The sequence below is a fragment of the Leptonychotes weddellii genome, chromosome 10 (assembly GCF_054177405.1).
Source record: "Leptonychotes weddellii isolate Sample4059 chromosome 10, ASM5417740v2, whole genome shotgun sequence".
Taxonomy (NCBI): Eukaryota; Metazoa; Chordata; class Mammalia; order Carnivora; family Phocidae; genus Leptonychotes; species Leptonychotes weddellii.
The window spans coordinates 40360703-40383641 of NC_138378.1; the positions used below are offsets into that span (position 1 = coordinate 40360703).

Below are 22939 nucleotides of genomic sequence, written 5' to 3' on the forward strand. Positions count from 1 at the left end.
AAATAAGTAAAATCTTTAAAAAAAATATCATTTTGAATTAAATTCAAGCTTACAGAAAAGTGCAAGTATAGGATAAAGACTTCTGGTATTCCCCTCACCCAGATTCCCCAACCCTTTTTTTTTTTTTTTAAGATTTATTTACTTATTTATCTGAGAGAGAGAGAGCATACAGAGGGAGAGGGAGAAGCAGACTCCCTGCTGAGCAGGGAGCCCGACGCGGGGCTTGATCCCAGGACCCCGGGATCATGACCTGAGCCGAAGGCAGAAGCTTAACCAACTGAGCCACCTGGGTGCCCCAGATTCCCCAGCTCTTAACATTTCATTATATTTTTTCTGTTTTTGTCCATCTGCCCATCTGCCTAAAATCATTAGTCTTTTCTGAACCATTTGAGAACTACAGGTACATTGCCCCATTACTCCTAAAAACTCTAGTGTCTGTTTCCAAAAACAAGGATGCTCCTGGACATAGATGCACCCTGGAACTCTCCCAGTGAGGAAATCAACACTGATTGATACCAGTCCACAGACTCCAGTCAAATTTCATCACCTGCCCATTTTGCCAAGTGTCTTTTTTTTTTTTTAAAGATTTTATTTATTTGACAGAGAGAGCACAAGCAGAGGGAGAGAGAGGGAGAAGTAGGTTCCCTGCTGAGCAAGGAGCCCAATGTGGGACTCGATCCCAGGACCCTGGGATCATGACCTGGGCCGAAGGCAGCCGCTTAACTGACTGAGCCACCCAGGCATCCCGCCAAGTGTCTTAAGACTGTCTTTTTTCATTACTGGTCCAAGATCCCATCTGTGTACCCATTTGCCATGTCTCTTCAGTCTCCCCCAGTCTGGAGCTATTCCGTAGTCGTTCCCTGTCCTGTGTTCCTGACAGTTTCGTAGAGTACAACTTTCATTCCAGAGGGTGATCCTAAAGCTGGGTCCATCTAATGGTTCCTCATGACCAGATTCTGATAACACTTCCTTGGCAGGAATAGCACAGAAGTGAAGCATGACATCAGGGCACAAGGTCATAGACACACTTAACGGTCTTTCTGTCTTTGTAATTTAATGACAGCTCACTGTCCAGTCATTCATTCTTCATGAACTAAGTATCCTATTAATCATGAAATTTTAGAAGAGGTAAAAGTGACTAATAAAAATTTCTAACATGGAAGCAATTATGCCATATTTCCTTCACTTCTCTTCTAAGTTCACTCTTATTTTTTTAATTTTACTTTATTTAAATTAACATATAGTGTATTATTAGTGTCAGAGGTAGAGTTCAGTGATTCATCAGTTGCTTATAATACTCAGTGCTCATTACATCACATGTCCTCCTTAATGCCCATCACCCAGTTACCCCATCCTCCCAACCCCTCCCCTCCAGCAACCCTCAGTTTGTTTCCTATAGTTAAGAGTCTCTTACAGTTTGTCTCCTTCTCTGTTTTCGTCTTATTTTATTTTTCCCTGCCTTCCCCTATGGTCCTCTGTGTTTTTTTTTTTTTTTTTCTTAAATTCCACACACGAGTGAAATCATATGGTATTTGTCTTTCTCTGACTGACTTATTTTGCTCTTAGCATAATACCCTAGTTCCATCCATGTCATTGCAAATGGTGAGATTTCATTCTTTTTGATGGCCCATTAATATTCCATTGTATATATATACCACTTCTTCTTTACCCATTCATCTGTTGATGGACATCTGGACCCTTTCCATATTTTGGTTATTGTGGACATGGCTGGTATAAACATTGGGGTGCAGGTGCTTCTTTGGATCACTATGTTTGTATCCTTTGGGTCGATACCTAGTAGTGCAATTGCTGGGTCGTAGGGTAGCTCAATTTTTAACTTTTTGAGGAACCTCCATACTGTTTTCCAGAGTAGCCGCACCAGCTTGCATTCCCACCAACAGTGTAAAAGGGTTCCCCTTTCTCCGTATCCTCGCCAACATCTGTTGTTTCCCGAGTTGTTAATTTTAGCCATTCTGACCTGTGTGAGGTGGTTATCTCATTGTGGGTTTGATTTGTATTTCCCTGATACCAAGTGATGTTGAGCATTTTTGCATATGTCTGTTGGCCATTTGTATGTTTTCTTTGGAGAAATTCTGTTCATGTCTTCTGCCCATTTCTTGACTGGATTTTTTGTTTTTTGGGTTGACTTTGATAAGTTCTTTAGAGATCTTGGATACTAGCCCTTTATCTGACAAGATATTTACAAATATCTTCTCCCATTCTGTCGGTCGTCTTTTGGTTTTGTTGACTGTTTCTTTTGCTATGCCAAAGCTTTTTTTTTTTTTTTTTAGCTTGATGAAGTGCCAGTAGTTCATTTTTGACTTTGATTAACATTTTTATTAGTTCCCTTGACTTTGGAGATGTGTCTAGCAAGAAGTTGCTGCAACCAAGGTCAAAGAGATTGCTGGCTGTGTTCTCCTCTAGGATTTTGATGGATTCCTGTCTCACATTTAGGTCTTTCATCCATTTTGAGTTTATATTTGTGTATGGTGTAAGAACTTCATACAGGAATTCAGCAAAGTAGAAGGATATAAAATCAATGCACAGAAACCAGTTGCATTTCTATACACTATGAGACAGAAGAAAGAGAAATTAAGGAATGGATCCCATTTACAATTGCACCAAGAACCATAAGATACCTAGGAATAAACCTAACCAAAGAGGTAAACTGAAAACTATAGAACATTTATGAAAGAAATTGAGGAAGACACAAAGAAATGGAAAAACATTCCATGCTCATGGATTGGGAGAGTAAATATTGTTAAAATGTCTGTGCTACCCAGTACAATCTACACATTCAATGCAACCCTTATCAAAATACCATCAACTTTTTTCACACAGCTGGAACAAATAATCCTAAAATTTGTATGAAACCCCTGAAAAAATCCCGAATAGCCAGAGGAATGTTGAAAAAGAAAAGCAAAGCTGGGGCATCACAATTCTGGACTTCAAGCTATATTACAAAGCTGTCATCAAGACAGTATGGTACTGGCACAAAAACAGACAAATAGATCAATGGAACAGAATAGAGAACCCAGAAATGGACCCTCAACTCTATGGTCAACTAATCTTTGACAAAGCAGAAAAGATTATCCAATGGGAAAAAGACAGTCTTTTCAACAAATGGTGTTGGGAAAATTGGACAGCCACATGCAGAAGAATGAAACTGGACCATTTTTTTACACCATACACAAAAATAAGTTCACTCTTATTAATGACAAAATAAAAATGTGCGTGGTGCTACTACTTAAAAAAATAGCATCTCTATGATTTTTTTTCCTTGGAATCTTTTTTTCCTTTTTAAACATAGGCACACCCTAACTAAAGAATAGACCCTGTGTTCCCAAGCTAAGATTTGGTGTTTGGATTTTGGACCCCATTTTCCCATTAAAAGAATTTGGTTAAATGGTAGTTTCCATTCTAGATTATGCTAAGCAAAGAAGTTTACTTAACTTCTAATGTAGCTAACAGAGTAACTTTGGGGATTTTTTTTAAAGGGAAAACATATCTAAAGAAAAACAGAAACTAACAATTAAGAGCTCCCAAATGGAACATAGGTTCAGCCCCTTTCCCTTAGCCAGCCACCTGAGGTCACCTTCTGCTGGACTCCTTGTCTTTGATTCACAGTTTTTGTTTTTTTTTTTCCTGGCATTTTTCTTGCAGACATTATGTGATTTTTCTTTTGGGCTTTAGTTAATTTAGATTAGCAATTTGGCTTCAGTTGAAGGTTATACTTTGGTGGTGGAGCAGAACCCCTATGGTTAAACCCCCCTGTGGTTAAACCCTCCCAAGGGCTCTTTCTGGGACTGGGATGGCTAGTCCTGTTCAGCGATTTTACCCCATAGCCCTTTTGTTTTGACTGTTGCTACCTCCTTTGCTGCCTAGTTTCCCTTCCCTCTTACCAGGCTTGGGTGTACAGGTATGCAGGATAAGCTTTGTCCTCTAGCTTACTGCCAGCACCCACCTGAACAATACAAGCTAAGTCCTTCCTGGGAGTAGCTCCAGGGAGTAGCAGTCAGTGACAAATCATGGTGATGTTACAAAGATAAAAAGAAACTCCTCCAAATTCAAAGTAATAGTGTTAGGGGACTCGGTCTTCATTAAATGTGAATGGGGCTAGGTACACTTTTCAGAGACTTGGCTCTGCCCAAGCTTGTCTGGCTGGGAGCAGAGGAAGCCACCAGTCTTCAGTCGAGGGTGGATTTGTGGAAGTATGTTGTCTTGATCTGGTGGAACCCCCATCACTCAATTGCCACTATCTCAGAAAAATCTGGCCATAGTATATTCTACGTATTTATCTTGTTTATTGCTTGTCCTTCCCTCTAGAATGTCAGCTGCCTGACAGCAGAGCCCTTGGCTGGCTTGTTCGCCATGTTAGTGTTCAGGCCTAGAACAGTACCTCGTTCATCATGGCACTCAAGAAGTACTTGTTGAATGAGTGAACCTGCTTTCCAGTCTTTTCTTAGTGCCTTTCTACCATTTACTTTGAAAATCTTGTTCTTTTTGCTTCATATTGGTATCATTTTGCTTTTTAGATTTCCATGGTGACTACCAAATATTTTTGTGTCTTGAGTTTCAAACAGCTGGCATTTTTTACTTCTTAGAAAGACCAGAGAAGCATTCTCACAAAGGTGTAATTTCAAAAGAGATCATGTTCTAAATCTGACTGCCTATTATCAGTGTAACTTATTTATAAAATATTTTCTTTCTATATTATAGTGAAAGAAAGAGACTGGACCTGGAAAAGAAACTTTATGAATATAATCAATCTGATGTATACAGGTAAGATGTGACAGTGGTAACAGTTTTTAAGCCAGTTGGCCAATGTTAATCAATAAAAATGTAACCCTAATGTATGTTACAGATACCATAATTGCAGTACTTTGACTGTTCTCTTGTGTCTAGTGTGTACTCGTTTCCAGTAAACACTGAAATATAATATAATCCTATCAAATGTAGGAATAAATTTCGTTAAAATTTGTGTAAGATAAAAATTGTTTTATTTTCACTATTTGGTACTTGTGGTATTTCAGGAATCTATTTGGCCTATATAGCTGAAGAATAAGATACATTATATAGTCTTATCTTTTGGGTCACAATTTAAACACATTGAACCTGTGTAATGATTAAGGCATAATGACTGTAGCTGGCCTTTCAACCAGCTGTTGAAGGCAGGGTTATGTGATGTCTCATTTGTTCATGGGTATTTGACAATGCCTGTGAAAATTATGAGCAATGGATAAAATACATGTTATCCTTTCTGGGTTCTTCTAATATGCAGAGCCAATTTTTAATATTTTTAATTCTATTTTATGGAAACGAAACTTCATCCTTAAGCCAAATGTGTGGTATTGCCTCCAATTTTTTCTTTTAAGATTTTATTTATTTTTTGACACAGGGAGAGACAGCGAGAGAGAGAACACAAACGGGGGGAGTGGGAGAGGGAGAAGCAGGCTTCCCGCTGAGTAGGGAGCCCGATGTGGGGCTCGATCCCAGGACTCTGGGAGCATGACCTGAGCCGAAGGGAGATGCTTAACGACTGAGCCACACAGGCACCCCTCCAATGTTATTCATATGAAAAATTTCTTGCTATGATAGCATTAATTTGGTGATTTAGTCACATCATAATGTGAGTGAGAAATGAAAACATGTCATTCGGAATCGAGAGAAAACTTTAAAACCAAACCACCCATCGGGTCCATTTGTTTCCTCATAATGGTTTTAGGATTCAGTGTACTTCCAAGGATACCAGTCACGGTGGACAGTAATATGTCCCCAGTATTTCTAGAAGAGATAAAAAGCCAGTGAGATGGTACAAGTAATAGCAGTGTTGTGGATGCCATGGCCTCAGAAATGGGCCCAAGTCTGAGAGCATTCCTGGCAGCTGTCATTTTTGTAGCCCGCAGCTAAGGGGATGGCTGAAGGGGTGGAGACTTTACCTGCAGCCTATTCCTGGCTTCCTGGGGACCTTTACCAAGTTATCAGTTTGCCGAGTTTGTTCCCCTCTCTTACTTAGCCTCTCGTTTCCTGGAAGACAGAGGGAATGATTTGCTAAAAATAAATTTTCTTTGACTTCCTAACAGGATAAAAATCCAAACTGTCTGACATGGCTATTTCAATCTTGTCCCCCTGCCCCCTGCAGAAGGCAGAGCCTGAGACAAGGGTTTGTGTGTAGATGGTAGTTTATTTTAGGAAGTGGTCACATAAAACTGGTGAGCAGAGCTGGGAAGAATGAAGTAGGAGCTGGTCACTGCTGTGGGCACCTGGGGCTCCATCCTTCCAGACCTTGAGGGGAGCCAGGTAGCCCGCCTCCCTGCTCCTCACAAGTGTCCACTCAAGGGAAGGAAGGGGAGCCATTTACCTGCTGGTAACTCTGCATTGTGCAGGGCTGCCCCAGGAGGTGTTAACTCCTTCTCACATCCATGTTGTGAACTCAGAGGAGTAGCTCTGGGAAAGCAAGATACCAGATGCAGCCTAGACAGGTGCTACCAGGTGGCTGGCAGAGGAAGAGCTGGGCCAGGAGGGTGTGAGGACGGCCTGCAGAGTATCTGTCACAACAGCTTACCAGACCCTCTGTTATCTGCCCCTGGGTAATCTTCATCATCACCCAGAGCTAGAGCGAGCAGCATTGGTTTCTGTGCGAAGAGTAGTGTACTCTTTGTTTTACACTTTGGATGAGAGTCTCTAAAGGTCTTTTCACAATTCAAGTTCAATTACAGCCCATATATATCATAAAATATTTTAAAAATATATTTGACAGTTCCTAATTAAAATTTTTAATATTATCTGAATGAGAGCTTTTGGGATATTTTAAATTTTGGAATCTCTTAATGTTTATGGATTGTGGTTTATAGTTTGATTCTATTTCCATCTAAGCAGGTAGTTTCGAAATGGTCTGTCATAAAAAGAATGCTAGTGGGCTATTCATCCGACCATGGCCACATAGACAACACTCTTGAAATCACATTTAATTTTGAGAAAGAAATCCATATAAATCTTTATTGTGTGAATGTTATAATGTAGTCTTGTATACATTTCTCAGGAGAGTTATGCCTGGATGTGATACTCAGTGATGTTGCATTAATTTCTTCTCTCTAAAAATGCATGTACATTCTGCCCTTAGCTTCCAGTGTTTGGGTAAAATATCTCCAAATATATTGTCTCATTAACAATTTTGTTAAAGAAAATTCTCCTCCTTTGATTTGTCAGAGTTTAACTGCAATGTTTAAAAATCTGCTTTTATTTTTCTAGAGTTAAGCTGAAGTATGTTAAACTAAAGAAATACCTGAAGGAAATATGTGAATCAGAAAAGAAGGCTCATACTCGAAACCAAGAATATTTAAAACGGTTTGAGCATGTCCAAGCTCATGTTGGACATTTTACCACCAATACAGAGAAGCTTCAAGAACTGAAGGTAACATCTTGTTTTGTACTCTCTCTCTCTCTCTCTGTCGGTCTCTTCTGCTAAAATTAGAAGGAAGTAAGAGTAGTTAGTGTCAGATCAGTGGTCACTAATGTTCAGTTGTTCATCCATAAGATTAATTGCCCATTTTCTCTGTGGATTCTGTGTGGCCAAATTTTGATTGGGGAACTTGAAATTGCATTTTCTCAGATTTCTGTTTTAGCTGAAGAATTAATGGAATAGCTGTACTTTGTTATACTACACAAATAATTACCTTGTGCAGGCACAGGCACTAGCCACTACCTGGCACAGACCTGGCGTATGGTATTTGTTGGCTTCATGATTGAATTTGAGCAGCATTAGGGATCCCGCTAGAGACTACCTCCTTCTTTATTTTTTTATTTATGTTTTCTCATTTATCAAGTTAACTTTTTAAAAAAATTTTATCTAGTTAGTGAACATACAGTGCAATATTGGTTTCAGGAATAGAATTCAGTGATTCATCACTTACATGCAACACCCATTGCTCATCATAACAGGTGCCCTTCTTAATATCCATCACCCATCCAGCCCATCCCCCACTCACCTCCCTCCATCAACCGTTCAATTTGTTCTCTGTTGTTAAGAGTCTCTTATGGTTTGTTTCCCTCTCTCTTCCCCCACCCCCCATATGTTCATCTGTTTTATTTGTTAAATTCCACATATGAGTGAAATCATATGGTATTTGTCTTTCTCTATCTGACATATTTCGTTTAGCATAATACATTCTAGCTCCATCCATGTCATTGTCATTCTTTTTGGGGACTACCTCCTTCTTTAAAGGATTCTTTTTCTGGGGTCTGGGCTCCTCTGTTCTGGTCAGGCAGTGTGTTGGGGAGAGACTGAGGGTAGAACTGGGCCCACGGAATTCACCTTTATGCTCCTCAGCTGTGTGACCCAGAGCAACTGCTCTCCATGGCCCTCTCTGTGGGACCCCATTCCCCTAAGGAGCTGGGCAACCTTTGGCTCCACAAATTATGCCAAGTATGGAGGGCTAGGCCTTTTTTCTCACCATTTGTGCTGGCCAAGGGCTGCTGCTCAAGTTAACCCAACTGAATACTGGTTACAGGAGAAGTTGACTTCAGTACTTCCCTTTCTTTTTTTTTCCTCTAGGAGTTTCCCCCACTGAGCCTTTATTTCAAGTACGTAGATAAATGAAAAGAATTATTATAATGAACATTCATGCAGTGATCTGAATGTTTGTATCCTCCTGAAATTCATATCTTGAAATCCTAACCCCCAAGTGTGATGGTATTTGTAGCTGGGGCCTTTGAGAGGTGCTTCTGTCATGAGGGTGGAGCTCTAATGGATGACATAGGATGCCTTCTAAAAGAAGCTCCAGAGAGCTCCCTAGTCCCTTCTACCATTGGAGGATGTAGTGAGAGGGTGGTGGCTCTGAATGAGGAGAGGGTCCTCACCAGAAGGTGACCACACTGGAGCCTTGATCTTGGACTTTCTAGCCTCCAGCAGAACTGTGAGCAATACATTGCTAATGTTTATAAGTCACCCAGTCAGCAGTGTTTTGTTATAGCTGCCTGAATGGACTAGGAAAACTCACATACTCTCTACCCAGATGCAATAGTTGTAAATATTTTACCATATTTGCTGTGTGTGTGTGTGTACACACATTTTCCTGAGCCATTGAAAGTATGCTGTGGACACCATGACATTTCTCCCCTAAATACTTGAATGTGGATCTCCTAAGAACAAGGAAAGTCTCCTACATAATCATACTACCTTTATCACACCTGAGAAAACTAATAATATCATTTAATATCCACCCGATATTTAAATTTCCCCAGTTCCCTCCAAAATTCTCTTTATTTTTCCAGACCAGGAGCCAAGTAGGGTTTGTACATTACATTTGGTTATTGTATCTTTTTTGGTCTGCAAATCTAATTTAATCTCCTACCACTCTTCTTTTTTTGTTTTCCATGACACTGGCTTTTTGAAGAAAGTAGTCTAATTGCATGTAGAATGATCTGAATTTGACTGGTTATTTCTTTGAGATATCATTTAACTGAAAATTTGGATTAGACCAGCACTGCCCAATAGAACTTTCTATGGTGATAGAAATGTTCACTATCTGTACTGTTGCTGTCTAATACAGTAGCCACTAGCCACCCATGGCTACTGAGCACTTAAAATGTGGCTTGTGACACAGGACTGAGTTTTTAACTTTGTTCATTTTAATTAGTTAAATTTAAATAGTCATAGCTGAGGTTACATACTTCCTATTGCATCCTATCAGGAGGTTCATCAGTTGTGATGTCAGGTGGTCTGATCTAAGTGAGGTTGAGTTTGATGCATTGGTTAAGATGGCAATCTCTAGATCTCTCTAATATATAGTACCTTTTTTGCAACTATGAAGTGATAGTTTGACATCTTGGGAATATTTTGTTCCTCAACAGTCTTTTACCTAGTGGTTTTAAGATCTGTCAGTGATGCCTGAATCAGTTATAGTGGAGGTTGTGAAATGGTGATTTTTCTAATTCAGACTTCTACTTTATCAGCTGGCATTCTTCTATAGAGAAGAGCTTTCTTGCCTTCTTTTCTCTCTCTTTTTTTTAAGTATCATCATGGACTTGTGAATTTTTATTTAGTCAGTGTATTATCAATCACTGTAATTATTCTTTTTGTTGTTCATATTTTCCCAAATTTTGCCTGGGAGAGTCTCTTCGAATTGGCTTCTGTGTCCTTTTGACCTGACCCCATTAATTCTGAGCCTTCTTTGCTTTGGGGCACAAGGTGTGCCAGGTGTACCGGATATGTCCCTGCCTCAGACATGAAATTAGCCTCTTTTCCAAGGAGCTGTGTTTCCTTTTAGTGGAGAAGGGTATTTAGAAACCAAGATCTGGAGGTTAGATGTGCTCGAGCAATAGCAAGTTTTAGCTGCAGCACTCCGGATTTTCTTCTCTTACTATTCAACTAGAATACTTAACATTCAAAAAGCAGTTGTTAGTATCAACAATGTAAATCTCTTTGCTGTTCAGAGATTCCATAGAGAAAATGAAAGTGGTGGACAAAGCAGGGAATTTTGCCTTCCCCAACAGAAAAAAGGAAATAATAGAAGTTTTCCTTTTATTTTTACATTGATGCTTTACTTAATTGTTGATTTCACAATATAGCCAAATGTGAGAGGGAGGTATTTGAAAGGGAGAATGATCCTTTGTAAGTATTTTTATATCAAGAGCAGTTGAGGGGCGCCTGGGTGGCTCAGTTGGTTAAGCGTCTGCCTTTGGCTCAGGTCATGATCTCAGGGTCCTGGGATCGAGCCCCGCATCGGGCTCCCTGCTCAGTGGGGAGCCTGCTTCCTCCTCTCCTGTGTTCCCTCTCTCACTCTCTCTCTGTGTCAAATAAATAAATAAAATCTTAAAATCAAATCAAATCAAAAAAGAGCAGTTGAGTCTTGGGTAAGGAATGCCTTTTGAAAACAATCTGTGATGGCATAGAAGAGCAGACCATGTAGCTACAGATGGGAAAGATGTGAGTTCCATGGAGAACTGTACATTGGGAGTCACCTGAGTCCAAAGCTGAATGCTTGAACTGTGCCCGTGAAACCAAGTAGTGATATTTCAAACTCCAGCTAGTGATATCACTTACCTCAGCAAACTGTGTAGTAAGCAGAGTTTCAGAGAAGGTAATGTTTGTCCCTGCTGTCTTCCCCTTCATTTCTGCCTCTTCCTTTTGTCCTGGTGTCCAGTGGTGGTCTTAGGAAGGCCAGAACAACTTGTTTCCTCTTAATCCCGCCCCACTCAGCTATCAGATCTTTACCTCCTCTGCTGGCTGACTGCGTGTAAGTTTTAGGAGAGAGGTGTTCTGGTGGAGCGTATTGCCCACACACCCCTAAATGCCAGGGATATTTCCCCTTGAATAGACTGTAGCTAATGCAAATGAATTAACAATTGGTAGAGTTCCAGAAAGTGAAACGGAGTGAAGCAATGTGCAAGAAGTTGTCGTTTGGCCCAAATTATATTAAGTGCATTTTTCCCTCTTTGTAGGACCATGCCCACTTTATTATATAATGTTAAAATATTTTTAATGGGATAAAGGCTAAAAAAAACACCCTTTCAACTGATTTTATGAATTATACTATTTTATTTGGGGAACTGTGATCATTTTCAGGGCTTTTAAAGACTATTGATCTGTCATGTAGATTTGAAAATACAGTGTTGTGGCTGTGTTGCTACTTGTCAGATAAAGAGGCTGACTAAACTCCATTCAAGCATGTAAATATTAGTAGTGTTGTGAGGATCGTGTCCTTCTCTCCTTCTTTCTGCACCCCCTCCAGACCCTGCTCCTTGCATTAGTGCTTTTGTAGAAGAGCCCCAGTTGGTCCTTAGAGCAGTTTTCCTTGGGTGCCCTTTGACCTTATCTCAAGTTGGGTTCTCCTGGAGTGGACCCTGAGACAAGGATTCAAATGTAAGTGGTTTGTTTGGGAAGTACAGGGAGGGTCAGTAGGCAGGTAGGCAGATGAGACAGGGAAGGACAGGTGGCTGACACAGGGTGTATCACCAAGCCAACTACCATAGTCGGCATCTGGAACTTAACCCCACAGGGAAACCCTGGAAAGTGGTTCAAAGCATTTGAAATATGCATACATGGCTCGTGAGCATCACTGATTGAAGACTGATGGGAAAGAGAGGCAGTGAGGGGAAATTAACTGTGAGCTCCTTGGGCACAGAGACAGAGATGCTGGGACTTAGGAGCACCCAAAAGGGTCCCAGAGGCATGTGTGGAACATGGCCAGCTCTGTTTCAGCCTCCCCTGTTCGAGTGCCAGGCATGAGGCTGGCATGTCAGGGCATCGAAGGGGGTTCCTCAGTTGAGGAGAATCATCATCTGGTTATGTCTCTTATCTGCCTGAAAGCCTTGAGTGCTTGCTCAGCCTTTTAGGACAAAGCCCAGATGCTGCTTTCTGCCTGCATACCATCCCGCAGTTCAGCCTTATGACCCTTAACACATGCATGCATGTGCACGCGCTAACACATTCCTTCTCACTGTCCCTCTCACACAAATACACAGACATGTGCACATTTTCTCTTCCCCACGCGCCCCCCCCACCTCCTTCCTCTATCCCCATCTCTGCCTCCTATCTCTGCTCGCTCCCTCTCCCCACCCCCAGCTCTCCTCACCCCTGTCTCCTCCGTACCCCCTCATGCAATATTCCCACACCCCCATGTCTTCCCCCATCCCTCTCCATCTTTATCTCCCACACATGTGCGCATTCTCTCTCTCACACACACATATACTCACTCACACACACCCACTGAATTTTAAACATGCTGAACACTGTATTTCCTTGAAAGCACTGCATTATCTCCTATCTTCTTCAAGTAGAAGGAGTCTTTCCCTCTGTCCTGCCTTAGGTCTGTGCCATAATTATCTCTGTAAGCACTTTCTTCGTGGGATTGTTTACATGTTTTCCCACCTCACTGTGGGCTCCTCATCTTATTTCAATGCTGTCAGTAGCTGACCCAGAATGTGGCATATAATAAGCACTCAGTTAGCGTTGAGGAACACTTCCGTAGTCTTGAAGCACTCAGTAAGCATTGAGACTCCCCCACTGACTGAAAATTGACTCTTCCATATTTTTCATCTTTCTCTCTTATGGACCACAGACAACTATGGGAGAGCTAATGTGGTATTGGTTCTATCCTGTGTTATACCTTCCCAGGAGCATTTCTGTTTAATAGCAGAGGCACTCTAAAGATATAATGTCACCATTTAAAGATGTGATTCTTGTTAAAAATTCAGTTCTTAGGTGATATGTGCCTACTGGGGATAAAATTTGAAGAGAACAAATCTTTGAGTTCTCATTCAGTTTCTACTGAGCGTTGTGAAGCCACTGTGGACAGGGCATGGCCTTCAGGCTCCTGGAAGACAGTCTGTAGCTTATCCTATTTTTTAGAATAAGAGTGTCTTGTTAATATGCATTAGTTGCATATAAGTAAGTGTTCTCCTTACCTTTTTGTAAAAACTCAGCATTTAAGAGGAAACCTGTATACTGGAAGAAATAGAAGAGAAAACAAAAGATTGTGAACTGTAGCCCTGAGGGTCAAATCAGACAGTTTATGTAACTCTCTGTACCCATCTTTTCAACTCCAACATGAGGAGGCTGGGCCAGTAGATTTTAAATGTTCAGTTCTGTAACTGAGAATGTTTATATAATCCCAAAGACCACTGAAAAAAGGAAGCCTGTTTAAATAAAAGGTAGTGGTGACACTTTCAGGCAAGTGCTAATGTGATGAGGGGAAACTGAAGGAATCTAAGTGGGAATACAGAAGAAAAGAAGGAAAGAATGGAAAATGAGACGTGTCATGAGCATGGAGAGATATCTTAGAGACCTGAAAGACCCGCCAGGACCTCCATCTCCTCTTCCCACCACCTGAAACCATCATCAACAGATTTCATCAGTTGAGCCGAGATGAAATGGTTTACGCATAGTAAGGAAGTGAATAGAAGAGTCCTCCTAAATGTAGGTGGGCAGCATCCAGCCCAGTGCTGTGAAGCAAGATGGTAACGGACAGAACAAGTTACCTGATGGATTGATTCTATGCTCTTGGGTTTATTAAAACAGATTTCCCTAGGGGAGTTGGGGGAAGAAAGGACTGTCCTTAGAGAGGCTATGGATTGGAGATGCTACCGGGACATAAGAACTTTGGCTCCCAAAGCAGCAAACCTGACAGTGAGGAATCTAGGCCACACAAAGGAGGGAACAGGGACCTGAGTCAGCACCAGACAGAAAGGATGCAATATAAGCCCTGATGTATTGTGGAAATATAATGGGACCTGATCAGAGAAGAAATGGGGAATAAAACACGAAAGACTGATGGTTGGGAAACTGGGACGCGTGCTCTGCTGTCTCATCAGACATTGTTAGCTGTGGAAGTTGTGGAAAGGTTCATCTATACAGTTTTCCAAACTTCAAAAACTTTTAAACATAGTACAACCCTTCATTTATATGCAGATAGAATAGGAGGTGGGGGTTGAAAACCCTTGCCCTCCAGTGTTCAGAAGGTGGATTTGATGGATGGTAACCAAGTGTCCTATGTATAAATAAAAGGAAAAGAAAGAGAACATTTGTAGGTGCAAGTCTGTGGTCCTAGGGGATGTAGAATTATAGTTTGTATCAATTATCCACTTATAGCAACTTTTGATTTCAAATACATTGTTCGATTTTTATAGCAACCTTTTTTTTTTATATTTTATTTATTTATTTGACAGAGAGAGACACAGCGAGAGAGGGAACACAAGCAGGGGAATTGGGAGAGGGAGAAGCAGGCTTCCCGCTGAGCAGGGAGCCCGATGTGGGGCTTGATCATGACCTGAGCTGAAGGCAGACGCTTAACAACTGAGCCACCCAGGTGCCCCTATAGCAACTTTTAATTTCAAATACATTGTTCAGTTTTTATTTGCTCACTAATTTAGAAAAGTACCTACAATTCCCAGTAAATTTTTTGGATGCACTGAGAACAGTCTAAATTGGACTAGTGAAGAGACTTTCCTTACTGTTCTTTATAAAGCCCTAATGCAGTTATCAGTTTTTGCTGCAGCAAAATGAATTAAACAAAACTCACATGTTTCCATGAGAAAGTACTCTGTCTTTGGAAGGTGTGGCTCTGAAATGATCCCATAATGAGGAAATCAGATACAATGCCTGTTGCATGTTTATAACTGATCTCAAAGAACCTAAGAGAATATTTGCAGCCACAGGAATGAAGAATTTGTGTTTAACCGCTAATTATTTAATAAAACTCAATGTTTATTTTGTTTATTTCATAATCTACCCCATCCCTTTATAAGGATACTTTCCCTTAGAATCTGTAAAGTATGCCTTTTGAAAGCTTTTGGGGTTAAAAAGTAAATATCTCTGAGTCCAAAGGGGTAGATATAGAACAGAGAGATGTAAATTATATTATCTTAATTGCCTTATTTCTTTATCTTTTCTTGGTTTGTTGTGTGTACTGGCCTTATAAAACTTTTATTTAATTAGGAATCTCTTCAGATCATTACCTTCATCTATCATGTTAATATTCTGAGAGAGAAAAAAATTCCCTGCTTCACTATTATTAAAAATGGGGCAGGATATAATACCCTTTAAGATATTTTGAGGGAAACAAATCAATTTTCATCACTGTTTTTTTGTATGTCAGAACAAAGCTGAGGCCAATTTCATGTTCAGACTGAGAACTAAGGAAACAGTTTTCTGATTTGATTATCTCATAGGTGTATTTCTTTTTTCTCTCCCATAGGTGTATTTCTAATTGCAGTGCATCATGGCCTAATTTAGAAAATGTTCTGATACTTATCTGTGATGGACCACCATTAGTGAATTTCTTAAGGTTTTAGCTACTAACATACTGAATCAAAGCACCTTTTATGCCTTGCTTTTAAGAAAAAGTCATTTTATGATGGAATCACTTTCATCAATTATAGTGCGATAATGAAGCAGACATCTTTATGTAATTATTAGTGCCAGAGCAAACATCATCCCTATGGTGCTGATCTCTGATGTCTACTATATATCTTTATTCATAGAAAATGGAATTCGTTTCAAGTCAATGATCTAGCAAATAGTATATCATAGTAGCACCATGATACTAATGTAGATATCATACAGATAAGAAGTCAGTAGGATTGATTTCTTTTCCTTTAGGACAAAAGTTTTCAGAGTAGACACTGTCCAATGTGTTGCTTTCATAGTAAAGTAACTGGATTTTCCTGTGTGCTTAATGTTCCAAGGTTTTATTCCCTATGTTGATGAAAGACAGTGAGAATCCATCAAATCTTATTTAAAATAAGCATTTTTCCCCTGAAACAAATAATATATTGTATGTTAATTAAATGTTTTGCAGGGGGGGAGTTAAATAAAAATGCATTAAAAAATAGAGCATTTTATAGAACTCAGCTTTTGACATTTTATTTGTGAAATCATCTATTTTCTAAGAGAAGTTGAATTTCTTGGCAACATCAGCTTTTACTTTCTACTTCAGTGTTCTTTTTATGCTCTAAAGACTGAAAAATATAGACGGGTGCTGGTTGTCATAAGAGCCACCAAAAAATCAAAACTTTGTTTATGTTTAGAACGAATATGAGGCTCAAATGAAGAAGATGCAGCTACTGTCAAAAGAGAGCCTGGGAACAAGAGGCAAACTGGAAGATGAAGACAGAGGAAAGGTAACAAATTAAGATAATAAACCTTCTGTTGACAGAGGATTTCTGGAGTATTCCTCTTTTACAATAGTGTTTTAAATAAAATCATCTCATTGAAAAGATCTTTTTGATTAACCCTTAAGTATTATTTAAAGACTTTTCCTTATAGAGTATTGCTTTAATGTCTAATTCAATTAAATGTGCTGAAAGGCCGTCACAGGCAGGTTTAAAAGAGACAGATTCTCAAGAAAACCTTAGAGGCGTTAGCGGGTGAAATTATGTTTGTCTAAACAATGCTTTGTAGCCGCTTTTTTTTTTCTTAGTTCCAGAAATGTTTTAAGTAAAAGGTAAACAAAATACGGCCTTTTGCTTCTCTTCTTTGTATATATAATTTTGTACATTTTAACCTTTTTACAGAGGAAGTGGAAAGAAAAGATTGCATATCTAAGCAACAGACAAAAAGACTGGCAAGGAATACTTAAATAAATTCTGCTATGTATCTGCCATAATGCAGGCTTCTAATCCTGCAGCCTATCTCCATATAAATGATTCTGTTCAAGACCATAGATGTTTTCTTCACTAAAAGCAGTAAAGCTCTTTTAGATGAAATGTCTAAAAACATCTTGTAATAACTTGGAGCATGCTGGCAAGAGTAGTCACTTGTGACTATGTGTGAAACCCCCTCAGCCAGTCGATATTGTAATAAGCAAAAATGGTAGCATCACTCCATTATTCAGAGAAGCCAACAGCGTGCTTGTTCCTTAGGCTGCAGCATTCATTAAGAAAAGCTTACTGGGCTGAAAGCTGGAAACCGATGATAACGGGATATGATTTTCATATTTAATGCTTTCCTTGGAAGAGTATGTGTGCTACAGATTGATAGAAGAACCAACTGCTACTTTACTAAAAGACTTTCAGGTTTGCCCTATAGCTACCGATGGAATCATTCAGCCAAGAAATTAACTTTTTCTCCTTTTACCTGCTTTATATATCTGCTAAGCAGGCTGCCTGGCTGCCAGTAAATGTTATTATGCAGTTAACTGTTTGGTATTTAAGACTCTTATCAGAAAAGAAACAGAGGCCACACTATTTTGTTTTTATAGTAGGAGGAAGGTTTTAGTTTTCCTTTTTTCCATGCATTAGCAGGCATTAATCTGAGTTTATAGGAAGTTTTAGTTTTCCTTCCCAAAGATTAAAAAGTTAAAAAACCTAGAATTTAGAGCATTCTTTAAACTGTAAGATGCAAAACACCAAGTCCCAGCAACCTTGACCTATATAAAAAGGCCTTTAATGATAAATGATTTCTGTGCCATTAGATGTACGCTAAACATGGTATGATGTGATAGACTTCTAAACCGTTCAGGCAGTTTTTCTGTTTGACATTGGGTCATGAAATAATTGATGTGTTTTTAATCTATAAACTGTTTTGTTCTTTCTATGCCATTCCTGATAAACACATTCTTAGTATGGCAGTGTCAATGGTACTTAAGTAAAACGGGAGACTTTTTTTTTTTCTATTTGCACTACTGATTCTTTACCTTACATACAGTTATGTAGTCTCCTTTTAAGTTATATTTAAAATTAGGACAAGAGACATACAGCTGACAACCCCTTAAAGATGTTACATATAATAATTAGAAGAGAAGTATTTCCCTTTATATAGAAAGGTGTCATCTCCCTAAAAGCTTTGATTATTGACTATATGTAGGAATCAATTAGGTCACATTTTAAGAAATTTATATCTTGCCTTTTTCAATTTCCTATTGATGTTCCATCAATTGAAAGCTAGATACATTTCAGTAAAATAATGAGTTAGTTAATCCTTCTTATATACTAATTCCAGAACAATTCCTTATCATATGAGTTACATTTTTTTTTTTCCCAGTGGAAACCCACACATCTCTTCTTTAGACAGTCAGATGAATTCGTCTCCGTTCCCAGAGTTGTCTGTCTTCAGGGACTGGCCGGAAGTACACACTATAGTGTCACTGGTTGAAGTCAATAAGTAGGTTCTGAGCAAGAGATTTGTGTGAGAAGCCACAGTAGGTCCCCCTATGAATTCCACAGTGTTGACCTTCAAGGAGATGTCCTTTCTAAGGCACAGAATAGTATGTGATAAATACCAGTGACATGGGGTAGGCGTGTGCTGCATGAAGAAAAAAGGTTTGCTTCCACTGACATGAGTGGCGCAAGGCTTGGTGGAGGAGGTGGTGTTTGAACTAGGGTGCAGGATGGGAAGGATGTCAGTCAATGGGAATATGGTAGACATTCTAAGGTTCGGAGATGTTATGAGTGAAGGAGCAGAAGCAGGAAAGCCCAGTGGTTGGTTGTTCAGCCTGGCTAAAGTCGAATGTTCTTGTAGGGAAGTGGTAGACAATGAGCTTGGAAAGTTACATTATGGAACTGAATACATTTCAGTAAAATGATGAATTAGTTAATCCTCCTTATATACTATTTTGAGAACAATTCCTTATATGAGTTACATTTTCTTTTCCAGTGGAAACCCACACATCTCTTCTTTAGACAGTCAAATGAATTTGTCTCTGTTCTCAGAGTTGTCGGTCTTCAGGGACTGGCAGTTAATTTTTATACGTACCGGGTTAAGGATTGAGATTTCCTCCTGGAATCGTGTGTGCATGTACGTGGGAGTATATATGTGTGTCTGTGTGTGTTGGGGCAGGTGAAAGCAGAACTTGTGGACAGAGCAGTGTCATCACCAGCGTGCAGCTGCAAGAAGATGAGGCTGGTGGTGCTGTGCAGGAGGAACTGGGGGAAGGAGTTGGTAGAACTGAAGAAATCAGGGTTGGTTCAGACAGGAAGAGTTAGGAGCTGAAATTGGGGTTGCCAATGAAGTGGAAAGCACTAATGAGAGGGAGAGGATTTATCAAATTAGTGATAATTCTGAATTACAAGAAGATATGTCTTTTAAATGGTTGTGTACCTTTCAACTGTAGCAGTAACTTGGATACTCTACTAAGAAAAGTCATGAAGTAGTGGTTGTCCATCTTCTCAAGGTAAAACTCTAGCTCAGTTTCATAAGACATCCAGAGTCTTCATGCATCCAGTGGCTACTCTTCAGGGTCATGTGTTCTCTTAAGAGAATTAGTAATTGGTCTACTCATTCCCCAAGCTCGTTGCCAGTATTAGTTTACTTAGTAAAATTTTGTTTTTTGGTTAACAGCAAAAAGACGAAGTTCAAGCCCCCATTTGAATCCACACAGATTTTACTATAATTTAATAATCCTTTTCCTCTATTATACATTGCATTTTTTTGTTGTTGTTTTGGGGGTAAACTCTAATTCTGTTAGTCTTTAGGCATGGGCATGTTCTAGTTGCTCAGTTTTTCTTAGGAGCAGTGACTAAAGAATATACATAAAAATACATCAAATCGTATGTACCAAGAGAGATGGAGATAGCAATTGTGAACGAGAGTATAAATTTTGGGGTAGGTGTTGTGAAGTTTCTTTGAACTATTATACTGTGAAACATATTCTACTAAAAGTAGAAGTGAACTGGATACTTCACAGCAGGATTATACTGTGCTAGGCCTGGCTAGAGAGCTGTGGAGGACCAGGGAATTTCATCATAGGGCTAAAGTTCAAATTGGGGAGTTCCACTTCACTGTTTTAAACCTTCCTGCAAGGGTCACGTGGAGAAATGGTTATGTAGGTTGTTCCTTGCACTTCTGATACTAATAGTAACAATGGGTAATGATCATTGCACACTTATGCTGTGCCAGCTTCTACATGAAGCACTTTATATTCATCAGCTCATTTGATCTTCTCAACAATCCTGGAAGTAGATGCTGTTGTTACCTTCATTCATGGGAGGGCTCAGAGAGGTTAATTAACTTGCCTAAGACTACACAGTGAGGCAGAGCCAAAACTCAAAACCAGACCATTTGGCTTTGGCGTCCACACTATTAGCTATCTTTCTGCCCTGCCATCTAGGGTGGTGCAGGTGAAATTCTCTTCCAAAGTTGGGAAAAATTCCTGATCCAGTAAAAACAGCCTGGCCACATCATGCAAAATATTTCAGTTACCCATTTAGATGCTGCATTTGTACCTAACCTTGGGAGAGAGTGAAATGGTCTCAATATTCCAGCTATGTCAGGTGAGCCAAGGATAGTGGAGTGCCTGTCTCTGAACTGCTCATGTTTCCAATAAAAGGAGCATCTGCTTGAGTTGACTTGGTAGGGCAGAAGAAATACCCGAAAGCTCTACTGAAGAAGAACTTCCAAGTGAGAAGACAGTTGTGCACCCGGTGCCATGTTGGAGCTGTGTTGGAGCCGCGTCGGGAGAGGTGGTGGAGCTGGGGTTGGGAGCAGTCCCGCTGCAGGGGAGGCACCAGACAGGGAAGACGCCCCCATGTTTCATGATGGGAAGGTTTCCACTCCCAGAAGACAGACTGCAGCTCCCGGGATCTGAGCAGTTTGCATAAGACCAAGGCAGCCACTGTGAGGCCCGGGCTCATCTCCAAGGGGTAAAGCAACCAGTGTCGTGGAGGAGACACACAATTGAAATAAACATCATGGCAATGGGAAAGGAGTCATAAGACTCTCCTGAAGTGTCCATATTTAAAGAGGAAGTAACTTAGGTTGGAATTCCTAGGTTGGAATCTCCTGGAAGCAGATCCTGAGATAAGGATTGGAATGTAGGTGGATTATTTGGGAGGTGGTCCCAGGAAGCTCAGATAGAGGAGAGAGAAAGTCACAAGGCCAGCAGTGTGTGACTGAGTAGGTTACCACTGTGAGCAACTGGAGCTCAGTCCCATCGGGGAACCTTGGAAGACTGTGTCACACACACCTCAGTGTCCTCACACCTGGCAGCAGGAAAGAGAGGAGTTTATTCCTTAGCTCCTATCTGTCACTGACTGAATGCTGTGCCTGCCTCCACTCCTGGCTGCTGTACAGCAGTGAGAGGAGCTCCCAGCCCAGGAGCACACTGTGGGCATGTACTGGGATGGTGAGGTTCCCATGGATATGGGTCTGGCCCTGTCATACCTGCTACTGGAAAGAGCAGTGCGGGGCAGGGGGTAAAGGGGTTGGGTTATCTATATAAGCCCCAATTTTTTAGCCCCACTAAGGAGTGGCCCACAGTTCTTCATTCACCAGCAGTCTCCTTGAACCACTGCTCAATTAGAAAGAGTGCAAGAATCTCCCTAAAGTGGGGCGCTGAGTGGTTGCCCAGGTTTCTAATACCAGGATGTTGTATGTTGCTTGGGATGGTGACCCACCCTCAGCTCTGCCATCCTCAAAGTTGTAACTTTATTTGACCTAGGGCAATGACAAATCCAAAGGTGTTCAGCTGGACCTGTTTGATCTGAATAGCTTTTTTATTTGTATGTGTTTCTAGTGAGTAATATAGCTCAGATTAACAGCTAACACTTACATTGATCTTAATCTGTTTCAGGTACTGTTCTAAGGATTTAAATTATACATCTATAAATATATGTAAATATACACACACTCGTTACAACAACTTTACAAAGTAAGATTTGTTTTTATACCCATTTTACAGATTAGGAGATGGAGGCCCAAAGAAATTAAGTAACTTGTCTCCAGATCGCATAAGTGGTTAGTGGCAGAGCCTTAACTAATAAATACATCAGCTTGCTTCTCAGTTACTGGAAGAAAGGTTTCACTTAGGAGAATGGTGGAAAGAAGCCTCTCTGGAAGGGACTTAGCCTCTTTCTCACAGTCAAGAATGAAAATAACCATATTTTTAAACTTTCCTTTTGTGGACACCTTTGGCTACACAACTATCTTCCTTTGCTCTCTCTGTGGTGGAATTATGTGACAAGTGTGTTACGTGTCAAAGCTTCTTACAAGTGAGAAAATTGCACATATGTGTGTGTGTGTGTGTGTGTGTATAGGTACACATCTTGTAGTGGAGTGATAGAGAAAAGAGAAAAAGTGAGGGAGAAGGGGAAAAGGAAACAAGTCGACTTAGCAAGAGGGAGATAAATTTTGTGGAAAACACTGTTTCTTTTCTCCCTTTGATAGTACAAGGGATTACAGAAGTCTCCACAGGAGAACAAATATTGATTTCTTATTCTTTAGAAGATTTTCCAAACTTCATATACTTATATGTATAAGTATACATATATACTTATTATTAGAAAAAATAGTCTTTTTCATGTAGTCTGAAAAAAAATGAATTAGTGCTAGAACTTTTTTGGAAAGGAACCTGGCAGTAATTGTCACAATTAAATATACAGTTGATCCTTGAACAACATGGGTTTGAGCTGTATGGGTTCACTTATACACAGATTTTTAAAAATAAATTTATGTGCAATACTATAAATGTACTTTCCTTATAATTTTCTTTTCTCTGGCTTGTGT

At 40.0% G+C, this 22939-nt stretch overlaps 1 protein-coding gene across 3 annotated transcripts in view; it reads left to right on the forward strand.

The window, feature by feature from the left end:
- LOC102739421 (centrosomal protein kizuna) overlaps window positions 1-22939 on the forward strand; it is a 90114-nt gene that overhangs the window by 4009 nt on the left and 63166 nt on the right. For all 3 annotated transcript variants that reach the window (XM_081833262.1, XM_081833264.1, XM_081833263.1), the window contains exons 2-4: window positions 4720-4782; window positions 7252-7414; window positions 16528-16620. In XM_081833262.1, the coding sequence (XP_081689388.1) occupies window positions 4720-4782; window positions 7252-7414; window positions 16528-16620 (319 nt within the window). The remainder of the gene's footprint in view (window positions 1-4719; window positions 4783-7251; window positions 7415-16527; window positions 16621-22939) is intronic.